At 46.7% G+C, this 13,613-nt stretch overlaps 1 protein-coding gene across 1 annotated transcript; it reads left to right on the forward strand.

The window, feature by feature from the left end:
• The first annotated feature begins 236 nt into the window (after positions 1-236).
• Positions 237-2,012, forward strand: LOC121795130. The gene is made up of 3 exons (XM_042193581.1): positions 237-1,027; positions 1,261-1,446; positions 1,563-2,012. Exons 1-3 carry the CDS (start codon positions 590-592, stop codon positions 1,842-1,844), a joined length of 906 nt encoding a protein of 301 aa, XP_042049515.1. The 5' UTR covers positions 237-589; the 3' UTR covers positions 1,845-2,012.
• Positions 2,013-13,613: the final 11,601 nt, after the last annotated feature.

Below are 13,613 nucleotides of genomic sequence, written 5' to 3' on the forward strand. Positions count from 1 at the left end.
CTAATAATACAGTAATACTACTAGACGATAAAATGAGATGGGATTGACCCTGTCTCGTATTGTTGCCGTCGAAACATAAACCAGCTAAATCAAACCATGCATGAGGGCCCCACTTTGCGAGAGCGACTCTTTGCTGCCGACACTCATTTCCAATTCTAAGCAAATCGCTTAGGCTCGGATCCAGGCTCAGCCTCGGAGCTCCCTCTTTCTTCCCCATGTAAAACCACACCACTTTCCATCTCTGCTTGCCGCCATGCACACACACTACACGGCACACGCACTCTTCACACTCTGCTTCTTCCATTCCTATTCTTTCCTTTTTTTTCTTCTTCCTCACATTAAATTACACGCTTCTGTTGATCCATTCCTCTCTCTCTCTCAGTTGAACGCTCAAATTCTCTATTTTGCGGTTTAATCCAACAGAATTGTGCCTTTTTTTTAATTAGGGTTTAAGCATTCAAAACCTTTCATCAATTCCGACTAATCCGATCTCACTAGTTAACCCTCTCGACTGATTTAAACCCCAATTGAGATCGTATTTGAACTGACACACACTTCTCACAAAAAAAGGGGGAAAGGAATTTGCAGAATGCAGCACACAAAATCAGAATCCGATCTAGCAAGCTTAGCTCCGTCGTCGCCGTCGCGATCTCCGAAGAGGCCGGCGTACTACGTGCAGAGCCCGTCGTCGTCCATGCACGCGACCCCCAATTTCACGAGCCCCATGGAGTCCCCCTCCCACCCCCACTTCGGCCGCCACTCCCGCAACTCCTCCGCCAGCCGATTCTCCGGAATTTTCCGCTCCTCGTCCGGCCGCAAGGCCGGGGCCGCCCGCACCAAGCCCAACGACAAGGGCTGGCCCGAGTGCCATGTCATCGTCGAGGAGGGGAATTACGACGATGACAAGGCCTGCACGCGCCGTTGCCAGGTGTTATTAGCCTTGTTCGGCTTTGTTGTGTTGTTTACCGTCTTCTGTTTGATCATCTGGGGCGCCGGGAGGCCTTTCAAGACCGAGGTTTCTGTCAGGGTAAGCTTTTGCCCGTTTTTGAATTTGGGGATTTCTGTTGAAATTGAGAAAAATGTCATGTGTTTAACCTTGTTGCTTTTGTAGTTGATTAATTGCAACTATTGAACTTCTTCGACTTAGCTAAGATATCGAATCTTTTACTATACGATTCGACTCTTTAATTACTCGATGGAGTTATGTCCAATTGATGTGATTTGTAGCTGAAGCGCTAACACTCTGGATGCTGTGTGCAGACCTTGATGGTCAGCAACATGTACATGGGCTCGGGTGCAGACTTCACTGGTGTTCCAACGAAGATGCTGAATGTGAACGGCTCCTTGAGGATCAGTGTGTACAATCCTGCAACATTCTACGGCATTCATGTCACTGCTACACCGGTCAATCTCTTCTACTCGGAAGTCGTTGTTGCAACAGGGGAGGTAAGGCATCTGCGAACATCCTCTGTTTCGCTTCACAGTTTGGTAGCTATGTGTCTACTCTGATTGTGTGATCCTTCAAATACTCTACTATATTTTATTTACTGTTTGTGATGCAGCTGAAGAAATACTATCAACACCGGAAAAGCCACAAGAATGCGGTGGTGCACATAGAGGGAACCCGAGTCCCCTTATACGGGGCTGCATCGAATCTGATAGTTGAAGATGGTGGTGCAGTTCAGGTCCCACTGACGTTGGAGTTTGAAGTGAGGACGCAAGGCGATTTGGTCGGGAAATTGGTGAGGACAATGCACCGGAGAAGAGTGTCGTGCCCACTGATCCTCGATTCAACGAGGAACAAGCCCATCAGGTTCAACAAGGATGATTGCACTTACAGCTGAAGTAACCTACTTGAACCACATTTTGTATACTACTACTATTCAACTTGTAACAGTGAAAGCAATATTCTTTTTTTTCAGTTGTGAAAATAGGAAATGTGAAGGTTGTGGTAACAGTTGTATCCTGTATAATGATTAATGTGCCAACAAATTCAGTTTAGTTGAAAGCAATGATCAGCTCAAAGTGACCATGAGTATAGGATAGTAAAATCCTAAATGAGATTAGTACATGATGGTTGGGCGAATTTTTGATGGTAGTAAATGCAGGTAATGAATATAGAACACGACACAAGGAATTACGTGGTTCGATTTACTGAGGTAAATCTACGTCCACGGGAAGAAAGGAGGGCAAGATTGTATTGCTTGATCTGGTTTTCCAGCTTACAAATACAGACTTGCTAAATAATATTTGATGTCTAGAGCCTTTCTATCTGATCTAAGTTCTATTTATACATTGAACTAAGATCGTGGCTTGCATCACCACTAACTAGGTCTCTAACTAGGTAGTGGATGTCGTGGAGGTCATGAGATCCTGCATGGGTCCACTATCTCTTTGTTTGGTCCGCTATCCTGCATGAGTTGACACCACTAAATAGATCGTGTAGTGGAGGTCGTGGAGGTTCTGCATGAGTCCACTATCTCCCAGTTCGGTCGAATACTGAGACCGAACTGCTGAACTATTGCCGAGCAGCTTTTGCCGATCTGAGAGTAGAGCTTGATTGGTCGGCTTTTACCGAGCTGTAGGCTGGGGCCGAACTCTTTGGTAATGCCGAACCGATTGGTTGGCTTTTACCGAGCTGTGCTTTTACCGAGCTGTAGGCTGGGGCCGAACTCTTTGGTAATGCCGAACTGATACTCTTCCTTGGGCTTTGGGCTGATGGGCCGTCACTGCTATTGGGCTTGTTTAGTACGTACCCCATCACTACCCCCCCCGAAAAGCGAAGTGAATCACTTCGGCGAAGCGAGTCACTTCGGCATTCTGGATAAAGGTACGGGGGAGGCTGACGTCAGGGGACGTGCCTTGCGCGTGACTGCATTAAATGCGACAGTAAAATCCGGCCGTTGAATCCTGAAAAGGTGGGATTCGAAACGGTGCGATGATTTTGAAATCTTCTCCGAATCTGATAAATACGTCCTTTCTTCATCATTTGAACACTTTTGCTATTGCTTCTTCTGCATTCTCTCTCTCTTTTGCGTAAAAAATTTCCTTCCACTTTCAAGAATTTCTTCAGAATTTCTTCAGAATTTCTTCAGACTTTCAAAGAGTAAGAACCATGTCTTCTTCTTCTTCTTCTGAGTCAGGTAGCGGTAGGAAAGGGGGTAAGGGGTCTTCTAGCCGGAAAGAATCCGGGGAGAAAACCGTAGAGTATTTTCACAGCATCTTGAGTAAGGATACTGTGATATCCTTACACGAAAAATATTTTTTTCCTGGGGGGAAGGTTGCGATTCCCGACGACCTTCATAGGGCTGACTCGCCGCCGGAAGGTTACGCCACCGTTTACGAAGCCGGCTTGGAATGCGGGCTTCGTTTCCCTCTTCCCCCTGCCTTTGTAGAGCTGCTAGATTTTTTTCAACTCCCTTTAGGTCAGGTGACTCCGAACTCTTGGAGGCACTTATCGGCCTTTGCTGCCGAACTGCGTAGGCTAGACAAGGATCTGTCTCTGAGGGCAATCCTTAATTTCTTCCAGTTTAAGAGGAAGGGATCTTGGTTTTACTTGATCCCTTTACAGCCCTTTAGAGCCTTTTGTAAAACCAAATGGCCGAAATGGCAAAATCGCTTCTTTTTTTATAATAGGACTTCGGCTTCGGACTTTTCCTGGAGAGGGCCGAAGTCCGTTATTCCTCATCCTCGGGTAGAACCGTTGGACGAGCTCGAGGGCGAGCTCAATAAGATTCCTATGATTAGGAAGCAGTACCTGGAGTCTGAGCTCGTCAAGGGCGACTTCGTGTTCGACTCCTCGTCTTCGGATGAAGAGACCGAGGGTGAGGAATTCTTTTTTGTGCCTTACTGCTTTTGTGGCGAAAACTAACTTTGCTTTCTTGCTTTTTGGCAGTGTACATGCTGAATAAGATTAGCCGCAAATCCTCCGAGCTTAAGGAGCCGGAGAAAGAGAAGGCTACCAGCTCGGCGCCTGATGCCGAGAAGAATCCGAAGAGGCAAAAGACCTCTTCGGATCCCAAGAAGCCGGAGTCGACTTCGGCAAGTAGGAAGGGGAAGACCCAGAAGCCCCCAAGAGCGCCAGAGAAAGACGTGGTCTTGGCGCCTCCTTCGGAGCATATCTGTGAGCCATTTTTATGGCCCACGGACTTCGCCGAGGTGAATTGTCTTCTTGATTTTCTGGCCTTGCTTTTTTCCTGTATTTTTTGTGGCCCCTCGGTTGACTTTTTCCTTTTTCCATTTTCAGAGGAACGATATGCTCTCCAAGCTCGTCGCCGTTGAACTCTCCAAAGCGTCCAACGATTATGCTGAGATGCAGAGGAAGTTGGCGGCTGCTCGTCACCAGGCCGAACAGGCTAAGGCAGACTTTGAGAAGGCCAGAGCTGCTAGGATCTCGGCCCAGGATGAAGCCCAGTTTGCCAAAAACCAGCTCGTCATCCAGCGAGAGCAGACGAAACGGAGGGATGCTGCCGCCGTGGTTGCCCAAGGGGAGGTTCTCCGTGCTTTCGCGGAGAAACTCTTTCTGAGCAATCAATTTTCGGCCTTTGTCGGTGATCTGCTGAAACTGATGACCGATAATGCCGAGCAGGGGCCCGAAGTCGTTCTGCCGCTGTACGGCCAAGAGATAGCAGCTCGTCTCCAGAGTCTGCCGCTCCTTGAGGAGCTTGCTTCGTCCTCGGTCCTGCTTTCTGCTGACCGAGTTCGTAGTTGCCGAGCTGACCGGGACGAGAATATGGAGGCTATCTTTGCCTCCTTAGGGCCAGTTTCACCCGCTCCAATTTTCCACGGAAAGGGTGAGACCGAGCAGCTTGATCAGCAGACCGGAGACAGGCAGGCCGAGCAAGAGGTGCTGCTGATCGGTGATGGGGGCACCGAGCAGGCTGGGGAGAGCAGGGAGGCCGAGGCTGAAGCTGAGGCAGACAAGGAGAAGGAAGCTGAACCTCACCGAGGAGGCGGAGACGAAGCTGGCGGAGTATGATTTCGTCTCCCTTCTCTTAGTTTAGTTTCTTCCTTCTTGTAAAATGGCCTTGAAGCCCTCCTTGTGTAAAAAATTTTTTCTTATGAATGAAAAAATTCTTCTTTCTGCACTTGTGTCTTCGTATAGCTTTTCGTACTCTCTTTTACTCCTGTTGTGGTTTACTACCTGCTCAGTAAACTGAAATGCCGAACTGACATAGCTGCTTTGTATTCTTAACTCTTTAAGGAGCTGGAGGTACTTCACTGGAAACGGCTGTACTCTTCCGCTTTAGACGAAGCTGAGAAAAAAGCCATAGCTGACCAGATGAAGAATGACGAACTCTTGGCTTGTTTAATGAAGCTGGAGGCCGACAATAAGGACTTAGAGTCCGAAAAGAAAGATCTGGAGGCCGAGCTGAACACTGCCGTCGCTGAGAGGACTGCGTATGAGGATTTCATCTGCAGGCGCGGGGGAATGACCATCTCTGAAGTTCAGGAACGAGTTGACGAACTGTGGGAGGAATATCATGTACTCCGGAGGAACAATGCGCTGGAGAGCTCGGCTTGCCAACAAGTCGTGAAATCATTGCGGCGCTGGGCTTCTCGGTACGACATCATTCTTTCCCGGCGTCCCTCAATCGAGAGATTCCTTAGGCATTTCCCGCCAACAGATGGTCACACTCCAGCTCAAACCCCTGATTCACTTGCTCAAAACCTTACTCCAAGTCAGCAACGAACTCAGGAACAGCCGGAAACGTCAAGACGAGAACGGACTCAGGAGCAACCGGAAACGTCAAGACAAGGACGGACTGAAGTTCGTAGAGGAGCTGTGATTATGAGTGAGCAAGATCAACAAATGCTTCGTGAAGAGACTCTTCGCCGCCGAGGTGCTAGAGCTTCCCAGGCTCAGGGAAGAGGCGGTAGGTCGATTAGAGCATCTCGTCGACCTGCTTATTCTTCAGCTGCCGAGAACGCCCGAACTCGGCTTCACGAGGATTTTGTGAATAGATGGCTCAACTTTAGCAACCAGGGACAGTAGAATAGTCCTTTGTAATGGCGTAACGCCTTCTCGTAGGGCAGCGGAGTTGTATGCCGAACAAGTTTTAATAAATGAAATCTTCATTTCGCTTCTATTACTGCGTATTTACAGCTTAGCGAAAAAATTTCATCGTGTTCGTCCTCGGTCTTATGAAGTAGACTTTTTTGACCGGACTCGTCCTCGGTCTTATGAAGTAAGCTTCTTTGACCGGACTCGTCTTTGGTCTTATGAAGTAAACTTCTTTGACCGGACTTGGTCCTCGGTCTTATGAAATAAACTTCTTTGACCGGACTCGTCTTTGGTCTTATGAAGTAAACTTCTTTGACCGGACTCGTCTTTGGTCTTATGAAGTAAATTTCTTTGACCGGACTAAGCTTGTGTCCTAATTTGGCGAGTTTTATCGCTTGGATCGGACTTTCCCTTGTCCTAATTCGGCGAGTTTTATCGCGTGGATCGGACTTTCCCTTGTCCTAATTCGGCGAGTTTTATCGCGTGGATCGGACTTTCCCTTTGTTGCAGTTCGTTTCAGACGGACTGCTTGTTTCTTAAGCTGAATTGTGGTCTTGTATCCTCCTTAGAAGCTTGGACTCACAATCGTTGGCTTATATATGTTCTAAAAAGGGGATCAGCCTTCGAAGAACAAGATACCTCAGTAACATTTGTAAGAGACGACACGCACATAGACAAAACGCACATAGACGAACAAAACGCACATAGACGAACATGAAAAACAAGTAAAAAACAAAGAAAGCACATACCCCTAGGACCGAACTAGACACAAGACTGACTGACCGGACTGTCTCTTACAAATGGAACTTCTTGAGGTTGGAAATGTACCATGTTCGGGGTACTTGTTCTCCTGACATGTGAGTCAATTTGTAAGACCCTTTGCCGAGGACTTCTGACACCCGATATGGACCTTCCCATGTGGGTTCGAGTTTGCCCAGCTTTTCTGCTCGGCTTACTTCGTTGTTTCTCAAGACGAGATCTCCCACTTGAAATTGCAGCTTTTTCACCCTTTGGTTATAATACCGGGCTACTTGCTCCTTGTACTTGGCGGCTTTTATGCAGGCCAATTCTCTTCTTTCTTCGGCCAGATCTAGTTCGGCTCTCAGTCCGTCATCATTCATTTCTGAGGAGAAATTTAGAGTTCGGGGACTGGGTAAGCCGATCTCAACCGGAATCACGGCTTCAGTGCCGTACACCAGACTGTACGGAGTTTCACCGTTGGAGGTTTTGGGTGTAGTTCGGTAGGACCATAGGACTTGAGGGAGATTTTCTACCCATTGTCCTTTGGCTTGTTCTAACCGAGCTTTTAACCCTTTCACCAAGATACGGTTTGTTACCTCCGTTTGTCCGTTTGCTTGTGGGTGGGAGACCGAAGTGAACCGCTGTTGAATATTCAGCTCTTGGCACCAATTCTTGAATGTCTTGTCGGTGAACTGAGTCCCATTATCCGAAATGAGGATGTGGGGTATGCCAAATCGGCACACTATGTTCTTCCAGACGAAATCCAATGCCTTCGAGCTCGTTATCGTAGCTAATGGTTCAGCCTCCACCCACTTCGTGAAGTAATCCACGGCAACGATAAGGAATTTCATTTGCCGAGGAGCTTGTGGTAATGGTCCTACTATGTCTATGCCCCATTGCATAAAAGGCCAAGGGCTTTGCATAGCACATAGATCGGTCTGCGGCATCCTTGGGATATTTGCATGAATTTGGCACTTCGTACATGTCTTGACGAGCTGCACTGCTTCTTGTACCAAAGTTGGCCAATAATATCCCCATCTCAGAACTTTTTTAGCTAAAGCTCTAGCTCCGATGTGGCTACCGCAAGATCCTTCATGAACTTCTCTAAGGATGTAGTCCGTCTCTTCTGGTCCTACACATCGCAATAACGGTTGAAGGTAGGACTTTCTGTATAGGACTCCTTCATGAAGTTCATACCGAAGTGCTCGGCATGTGATTTTCCGAACTTCTCTCTTATCCTCGGGCAGTTGTCCTTGATCTAGATACTGTAAGATCGGCGTCATCCAGTTCGGCGAGCTGGTTACTGAATGTACCTCAGCTTCATCAATGCTTCGGTGTAGTAATTCCTCCACCTTTGAGCTCGGATATGAGGCCAACTTACTTAAAGTATCTGCTCGGCTGTTTTCCGCTCTGGGAATGCGGATTATCCGAAAATAAGAGAAACTTCGGCTAATGCTTTGCGCTTTGTCCAAGTATTTTTTCATCCTCTCATCTCGGGCTTCACTTGTACCCAGCATGTGATTCACTATGACTTGTGAATCACAATGGATTTTGAGAGATTTGACAAATAGACTTTGCGCTAATTGAAGTCCGGCAAGGAGGGCTTCGTATTCGGCTTCGTTATTAGTAGTTGGGAATAAGAACCGAAGTGAATAAGTTACCTCGTGTCCGTCGGGAGCGATAAGTAGAATACCAGCTCCACTTCCCGTCTTATTCGAAGCTCCATCTACGAATCCACTCCAGCAGTCCAGCGGTTCTACTTCGGATTCTTGGGGCTGTGTTAGTTCGTCATTGGCAGGATTTTTCTGTTCGGCAATAACAGGGATTGCTTGATCGAACTTTGCTTCTGCAAGAAAATCTGCCAAGGCTTGTCCCTTGATGGCTTTCCGAGGTAGATATTCTATTGAGTGTTCTCCCAACTCTATGGCCCATTTGGCGATTCTGCCTGATGCTTCTGGCTTGGTCAAAACTTGCCGAAGTGGCAGATCGGTTAAGACACATACCTTGTGAGCATAGAAGTATGGCCGCAGTCTCCTTGCTGCATTTACTAACGCCAGAGCAATTTTTTCCAGAGGTTGATACCTTGTTTCTGGACCTCTTAATGCTCGGCTTGTAAAGTAGATGGGAAGCTGCTTTAGGCCTTCTTCTCGTACAAGCACCGCGCTAATGGTTTGATCTGATGCCGCTAAGTATAAGAATATCACTTCGGCATCTGTTGGAGCAGAGAGAATTGGAAGCTTGGCTAAATAACTTTTGAGCTCGTCAAAAGCCTTTTTCTGCTCGGCTCCCCACTCAAACTTTGGTGCCTTTTTCAACACTTTGAAGAACGGTAGTTGCTTTTCGGCTGCTTGGGAAAGGAATCTATTCAGTGCGGCTAGACATCCAGTTAGTCTTTGCACATCATGTATGGACTTCGGCATCGCCATGTTCTGAACAACTTGAACTTTTGAGGGATTTGCCTTGAGTCCGTCCCTTGAAACCCAACAACCCAGAAACTTTCCCGAATCTACCAAAAAGGTACATTTTTGGGGATTGAGTTTGAGGTTGGCTTTTTTGAGCACGTCGAGGGTGGATTTGAGGTTGTCTTCGTACTCCGAAGTGCTTCTGCTTTTGACGACTATGTCGTCAACATACACTTCAACCTCTTTTCCGATCAAATGCCGAAAGAGCTTATCTACCATCCTTTGATATGTGGCTCCGGCATTCTTTAAACCGAATGGCATCTTTTTATAAGCAAAGATGCCGAAATCAGTAATGAAAGCCGTTTTTGAAGCATCATTCTCATCCATTAAAACTTGGTGGTAGCCTTTGTATAAATCAAGAAAACAGAAAATTTCGAAGCCGATCAAAGCTTCTACTTTTTTATCTATGTTCGGAAGGGGATAGCAATCTTTAGGACAGTGCTTGTTTAGATCGGTAAATCTATGCACATCCGCCATCCTCCTTCTTTTTTCTTGATCATCACAGGATTGGCCACCCAAGAAGGATATTTCACCTCGAATAATACATCCGCTTTCAGTAATTGGCGGACTTCGTCATGGATGACTTGATTTCTTTCTGCCGCAAAGAGTCTTTGCTTCTGTTTTATAGGCCGGACTGAAGGATCAATATTTAATCGATGAGTGATTACCTCAGGGGGCACTCCGGTCATGTCCAACGGAGACCATGCAAAGACATCTTTGTACTCCTTGAGGAGCTGGATGGTCTTTTCCCAGAGTAGGGGCGTTCCCGCGAAACCGATCTTGACCGTTCTGGATGGATCATCTTCATATAACTGAACGGTCATTGAGTTCGACTCTGGTGTGACTTCGGTCATTTCGCTTGCCTCTGACTCCGGCTGCTGTGATTGCTATGCTTGATGATGCCGATCTGATTGCTCGGCACTTTTAAGCGCAATCTGCAGACACTCTTTTGCTCTCTTTTGATCACCTCGGATGACCGCTATCCCACCTTTAGTGGGAATCTTGATGGTGAGGTGATAAGTAGAGCAAACGGCCCGAACTGCGTTGAGCCAGTCTCTTCCCAAGATGATGTTGTACGGGGACCGAGCTTTTACCACAAAGAACTCGATCATCGTACTGGAGCTTGTAGGCGCTTTTCCCACCATGATTGGAAGGCTGATAATACCTTCAGGGCGGGTGTCCTCCTGGGCGAAACTTTTCAGAGGAAGTGGAGCCGGACTGAGCCGAGCTGGATCCACTTCTAGTTTATCGAAACATTCTTTAAAAAGAATGCTGACTGACGCTCCGGTATCCACAAACACTCTGTGGATCAGTTTGTTTGCCACTCCGGCTTGGATGACAATAGCGTCTTGATGAGGAGAGATGGCCGGGACGGGATCTGCATCTGAAAATGTAATCACTTCGTCCTGCTTCAGCCTTTTATGCGTTGGCTCCTCTCGATTGAAGCCTCTGCGCTCTGACTTCAGGGACGATCTAGTCTTCCCGGCAGGGAGAGCATCAATAGTCAGGATTACTCCATCATATTGCAGCTCGTCATCGTCTTCGGGGTCCTGTTGCTTTTTCAGATCCTGAGGAGCGCAGTTTGCACCTCTCTGCTTTTTGTTCTTTTTCGGCTGCTTGCTTTGGTATTTTTTTAACGTCCCTGCTTTCACAAGAGCATCAATACCTGCAGCCAAATGTCAGCACTCCTCGGTATCGTGACCGTGGTCTTGATGGAAAGAGCAATATTGATCCTGAGGTCGACGCGCGGCCGATTTCGTCATCCGCTTTGGTTTTTCGAACATATCGGAATGCAGTTCGAAAATTTCCGCTCTCGACTTGTTCAATGGTACGAACTGAGCGGGCGGCTTCTCGGGATTGAGACGTGGCCCCAATCGGTCTTGCACCGGAGTCCTTTGAATCCTTTCAAAAGGAGTTCGGCGAGGATGTCCCTGATCGCCAAAAGGAGTTCGGCGAGGATGTCCCTGATCGCTATGATCGGGCTTCCTCCTGTCTCCTCGGGATGAGCTGTCTAAAGACCGTTTGCGACGGTCTGCCTCATCGGCACGGGAGAACTGGTCCGCAATGTCCCACATCTCTTGAGCTGTTTGCGGACTGCATTCTACGAGCTTTCTGTAGAGAGCTCCGGGCAGGATTCCATTTTGGAATGCCGAAATGACAAGTAGATCATTGAGATCATCTACTTGTAGGCATTCCTGGTGGAATCTCGTCATAAAGTCGCTGATCTTTTCGTCGCGACCTTGACGTATAGAAAGCAGCTGAGCCGAAGTGATTCGGGCTTCCGCTTTCTGAAAGAACCTCTTTCTGAAAGAACCTCCTGTGGAAAGCATCCATTAGATCTCGGTAAGATCTAATGCTGCCTTGGGGGAGGCTATCGAACCACCTTCTTGCGTTCCCGATAAGCAGCTCGGGAAACAGCTTGCACATATGGACCTCATTGAGACCCTGGTTCGCCATGTTATACTGATAGCGTCCCAAGAAATCATGAGGATCCACTAACCCGTCATAAGTCATCGACGGAGTTCGGTAGTTCTGTGGCAAGGGAGTTCGGGTGATATCGTCCGAGAACGGAGTCTTCAATGCTCCGTACATGGCGAACCCGACATCTCTTCGGTATGGAGGAGATGGAGTTCTCCTGTGATTCCGGTGCCGAGGAGGAACAGGAACATGTCGGGGTTGAGGATTCTTCTTCCTGGAAGACACAGCACTACTGCGGTAGTGACTTTCATGTCTGGATGAGGAGGGAGAATCCACCGTTTTCGTCTCCGGCTTTTGGCTCTTTTGCAGGAAGATTAAGAACTCTTCCTGCTTCTCGGCCAAAAACAATTTGACAGCCTCGTTCAAATCGGGCTGCTGGGACGACTCGGTGCGATGAGTCTTTGAGCGGCTTGTTCCTTCTCCGTGAGAACTGGAAGTAGATTTCTCCCGAGGCTGTTTTCCAGACCTGCGGGCTGGACTAGCTTCCTCATGGTTATCATGAACGGTATTATGGGTGTTACGCGATCTGGTATGCATTTTTTTTTTTTTTTTTTTTTTTTTGGGGTGGAAAAAGGGTCAAAAATTCGCTTTATCACAAATTTGGTTCTCTGTTTCCCACAGACGGCGCCAGTGATGGTTGGGCGAATTTTTGATGGTAGTAAATGCAGGTAATGAATATAGAACACGACACAAGGAATTACGTGGTTCGATTTACTGAGGTAAATCTACGTCCACGGGAAGAAAGGAGGGCAAGATTGTATTGCTTGATCTGGTTTTCCAGCTTACAAATACAGACTTGCTAAATAATATTTGATGTCTAGAGCCTTTCTATCTGATCTAAGTTCTATTTATACATTGAACTAAGATCGTGGCTTGCATCACCACTAACTAGGTAGTGGATGTCGTGGAGGTCATGAGATCCTGCATGGGTCCACTATCTCTTTGTTTGGTCCGCTATCCTGCATGAGTTGACACCACTAAATAGATCGTGTAGTGGAGGTCGTGGAGGTTCTGCATGAGTCCACTATCTCCCAGTTCGGTCGAATACTGAGACCGAACTGCTGAACTATTGCCGAGCAGCTTTTGCCGATCTGAGAGTAGAGCTTGATTGGTCGGCTTTTACCGAGCTGTAGGCTGGGGCCGAACTCTTTGGTAATGCCGAACCGATTGGTTGGCTTTTACCGAGCTGTGCTTTTACCGAGCTGTAGGCTGGGGCCGAACTCTTTGGTAATGCCGAACTGATACTCTTCCTTGGGCTTTGGGCTGATGGGCCGTCACTGCTATTGGGCTTGTTTAGTACGTACCCCATCAGTACATTTTAACTAAGAATTAAGATAAATACTTATTCACTTCTTTTGAGAAGTGCACTTTACATCAATATTATTTGTATTGTGAGTACTACGTAATTGAATATGTTGTTTGAGCTTCAAATCAACAGTATTTTTTTTGTATATAATTTTTACATTTTAATTATTCCATTAATTTGGATTTGTCGGAAGCCAAAATTCATTAGCTTAATTTTATATTCTCATATTTTTTTTAGGCTTATATGCATGACTTCTGTGAGCAGTATGTATGTATAAAAGCCATGGATTTCGGCTCTCACACCATACACAATTTCCTCCCATTTCAATCAACGGGATGATTAAAGAAAAATAAAAAAATATGATATAATTGGCTAATTTAAAATTGTGTGAGAAATTATGTACTACTCCATATTAATTAAATTCATGATTTTTATGATAATTTGACAGTTAAAAAATCATAATTCATGGTAAAACTTTCAAGAAGGGTGTAATTAATTTCAGAAAAGATGGAATTTTTTGCTGAATTTAGACAAAAAAGTGCCTATCGCAGTAAACTCAGATTGCGTCGGTCAAAGCAGAGGAAAATCTACACTCCAGCACGTTGCCACATTAGTTTCACAC

The sequence above is a fragment of the Salvia splendens genome, chromosome 3 (genome assembly GCF_004379255.2).
Source record: "Salvia splendens isolate huo1 chromosome 3, SspV2, whole genome shotgun sequence".
Taxonomy (NCBI): Eukaryota; Viridiplantae; Streptophyta; class Magnoliopsida; order Lamiales; family Lamiaceae; genus Salvia; species Salvia splendens.

Excerpts from the sequence above, each read along its gene's own strand:
- LOC121795130 (XM_042193581.1), top strand. The coding sequence starts at position 590 with ATGCAGCACACAAAATCAGAATCCGATCTAGCAAGCTTAGCTCCGTCG. Across the intron at positions 1,028-1,260 it reads AGACCGAGGTTTCTGTCAGG|ACCTTGATGGTCAGCAACAT; the intron begins GTAAGCTTTTGC and ends TGCTGTGTGCAG. Across the intron at positions 1,447-1,562 it reads TCGTTGTTGCAACAGGGGAG|CTGAAGAAATACTATCAACA; the intron begins GTAAGGCATCTG and ends TTTGTGATGCAG.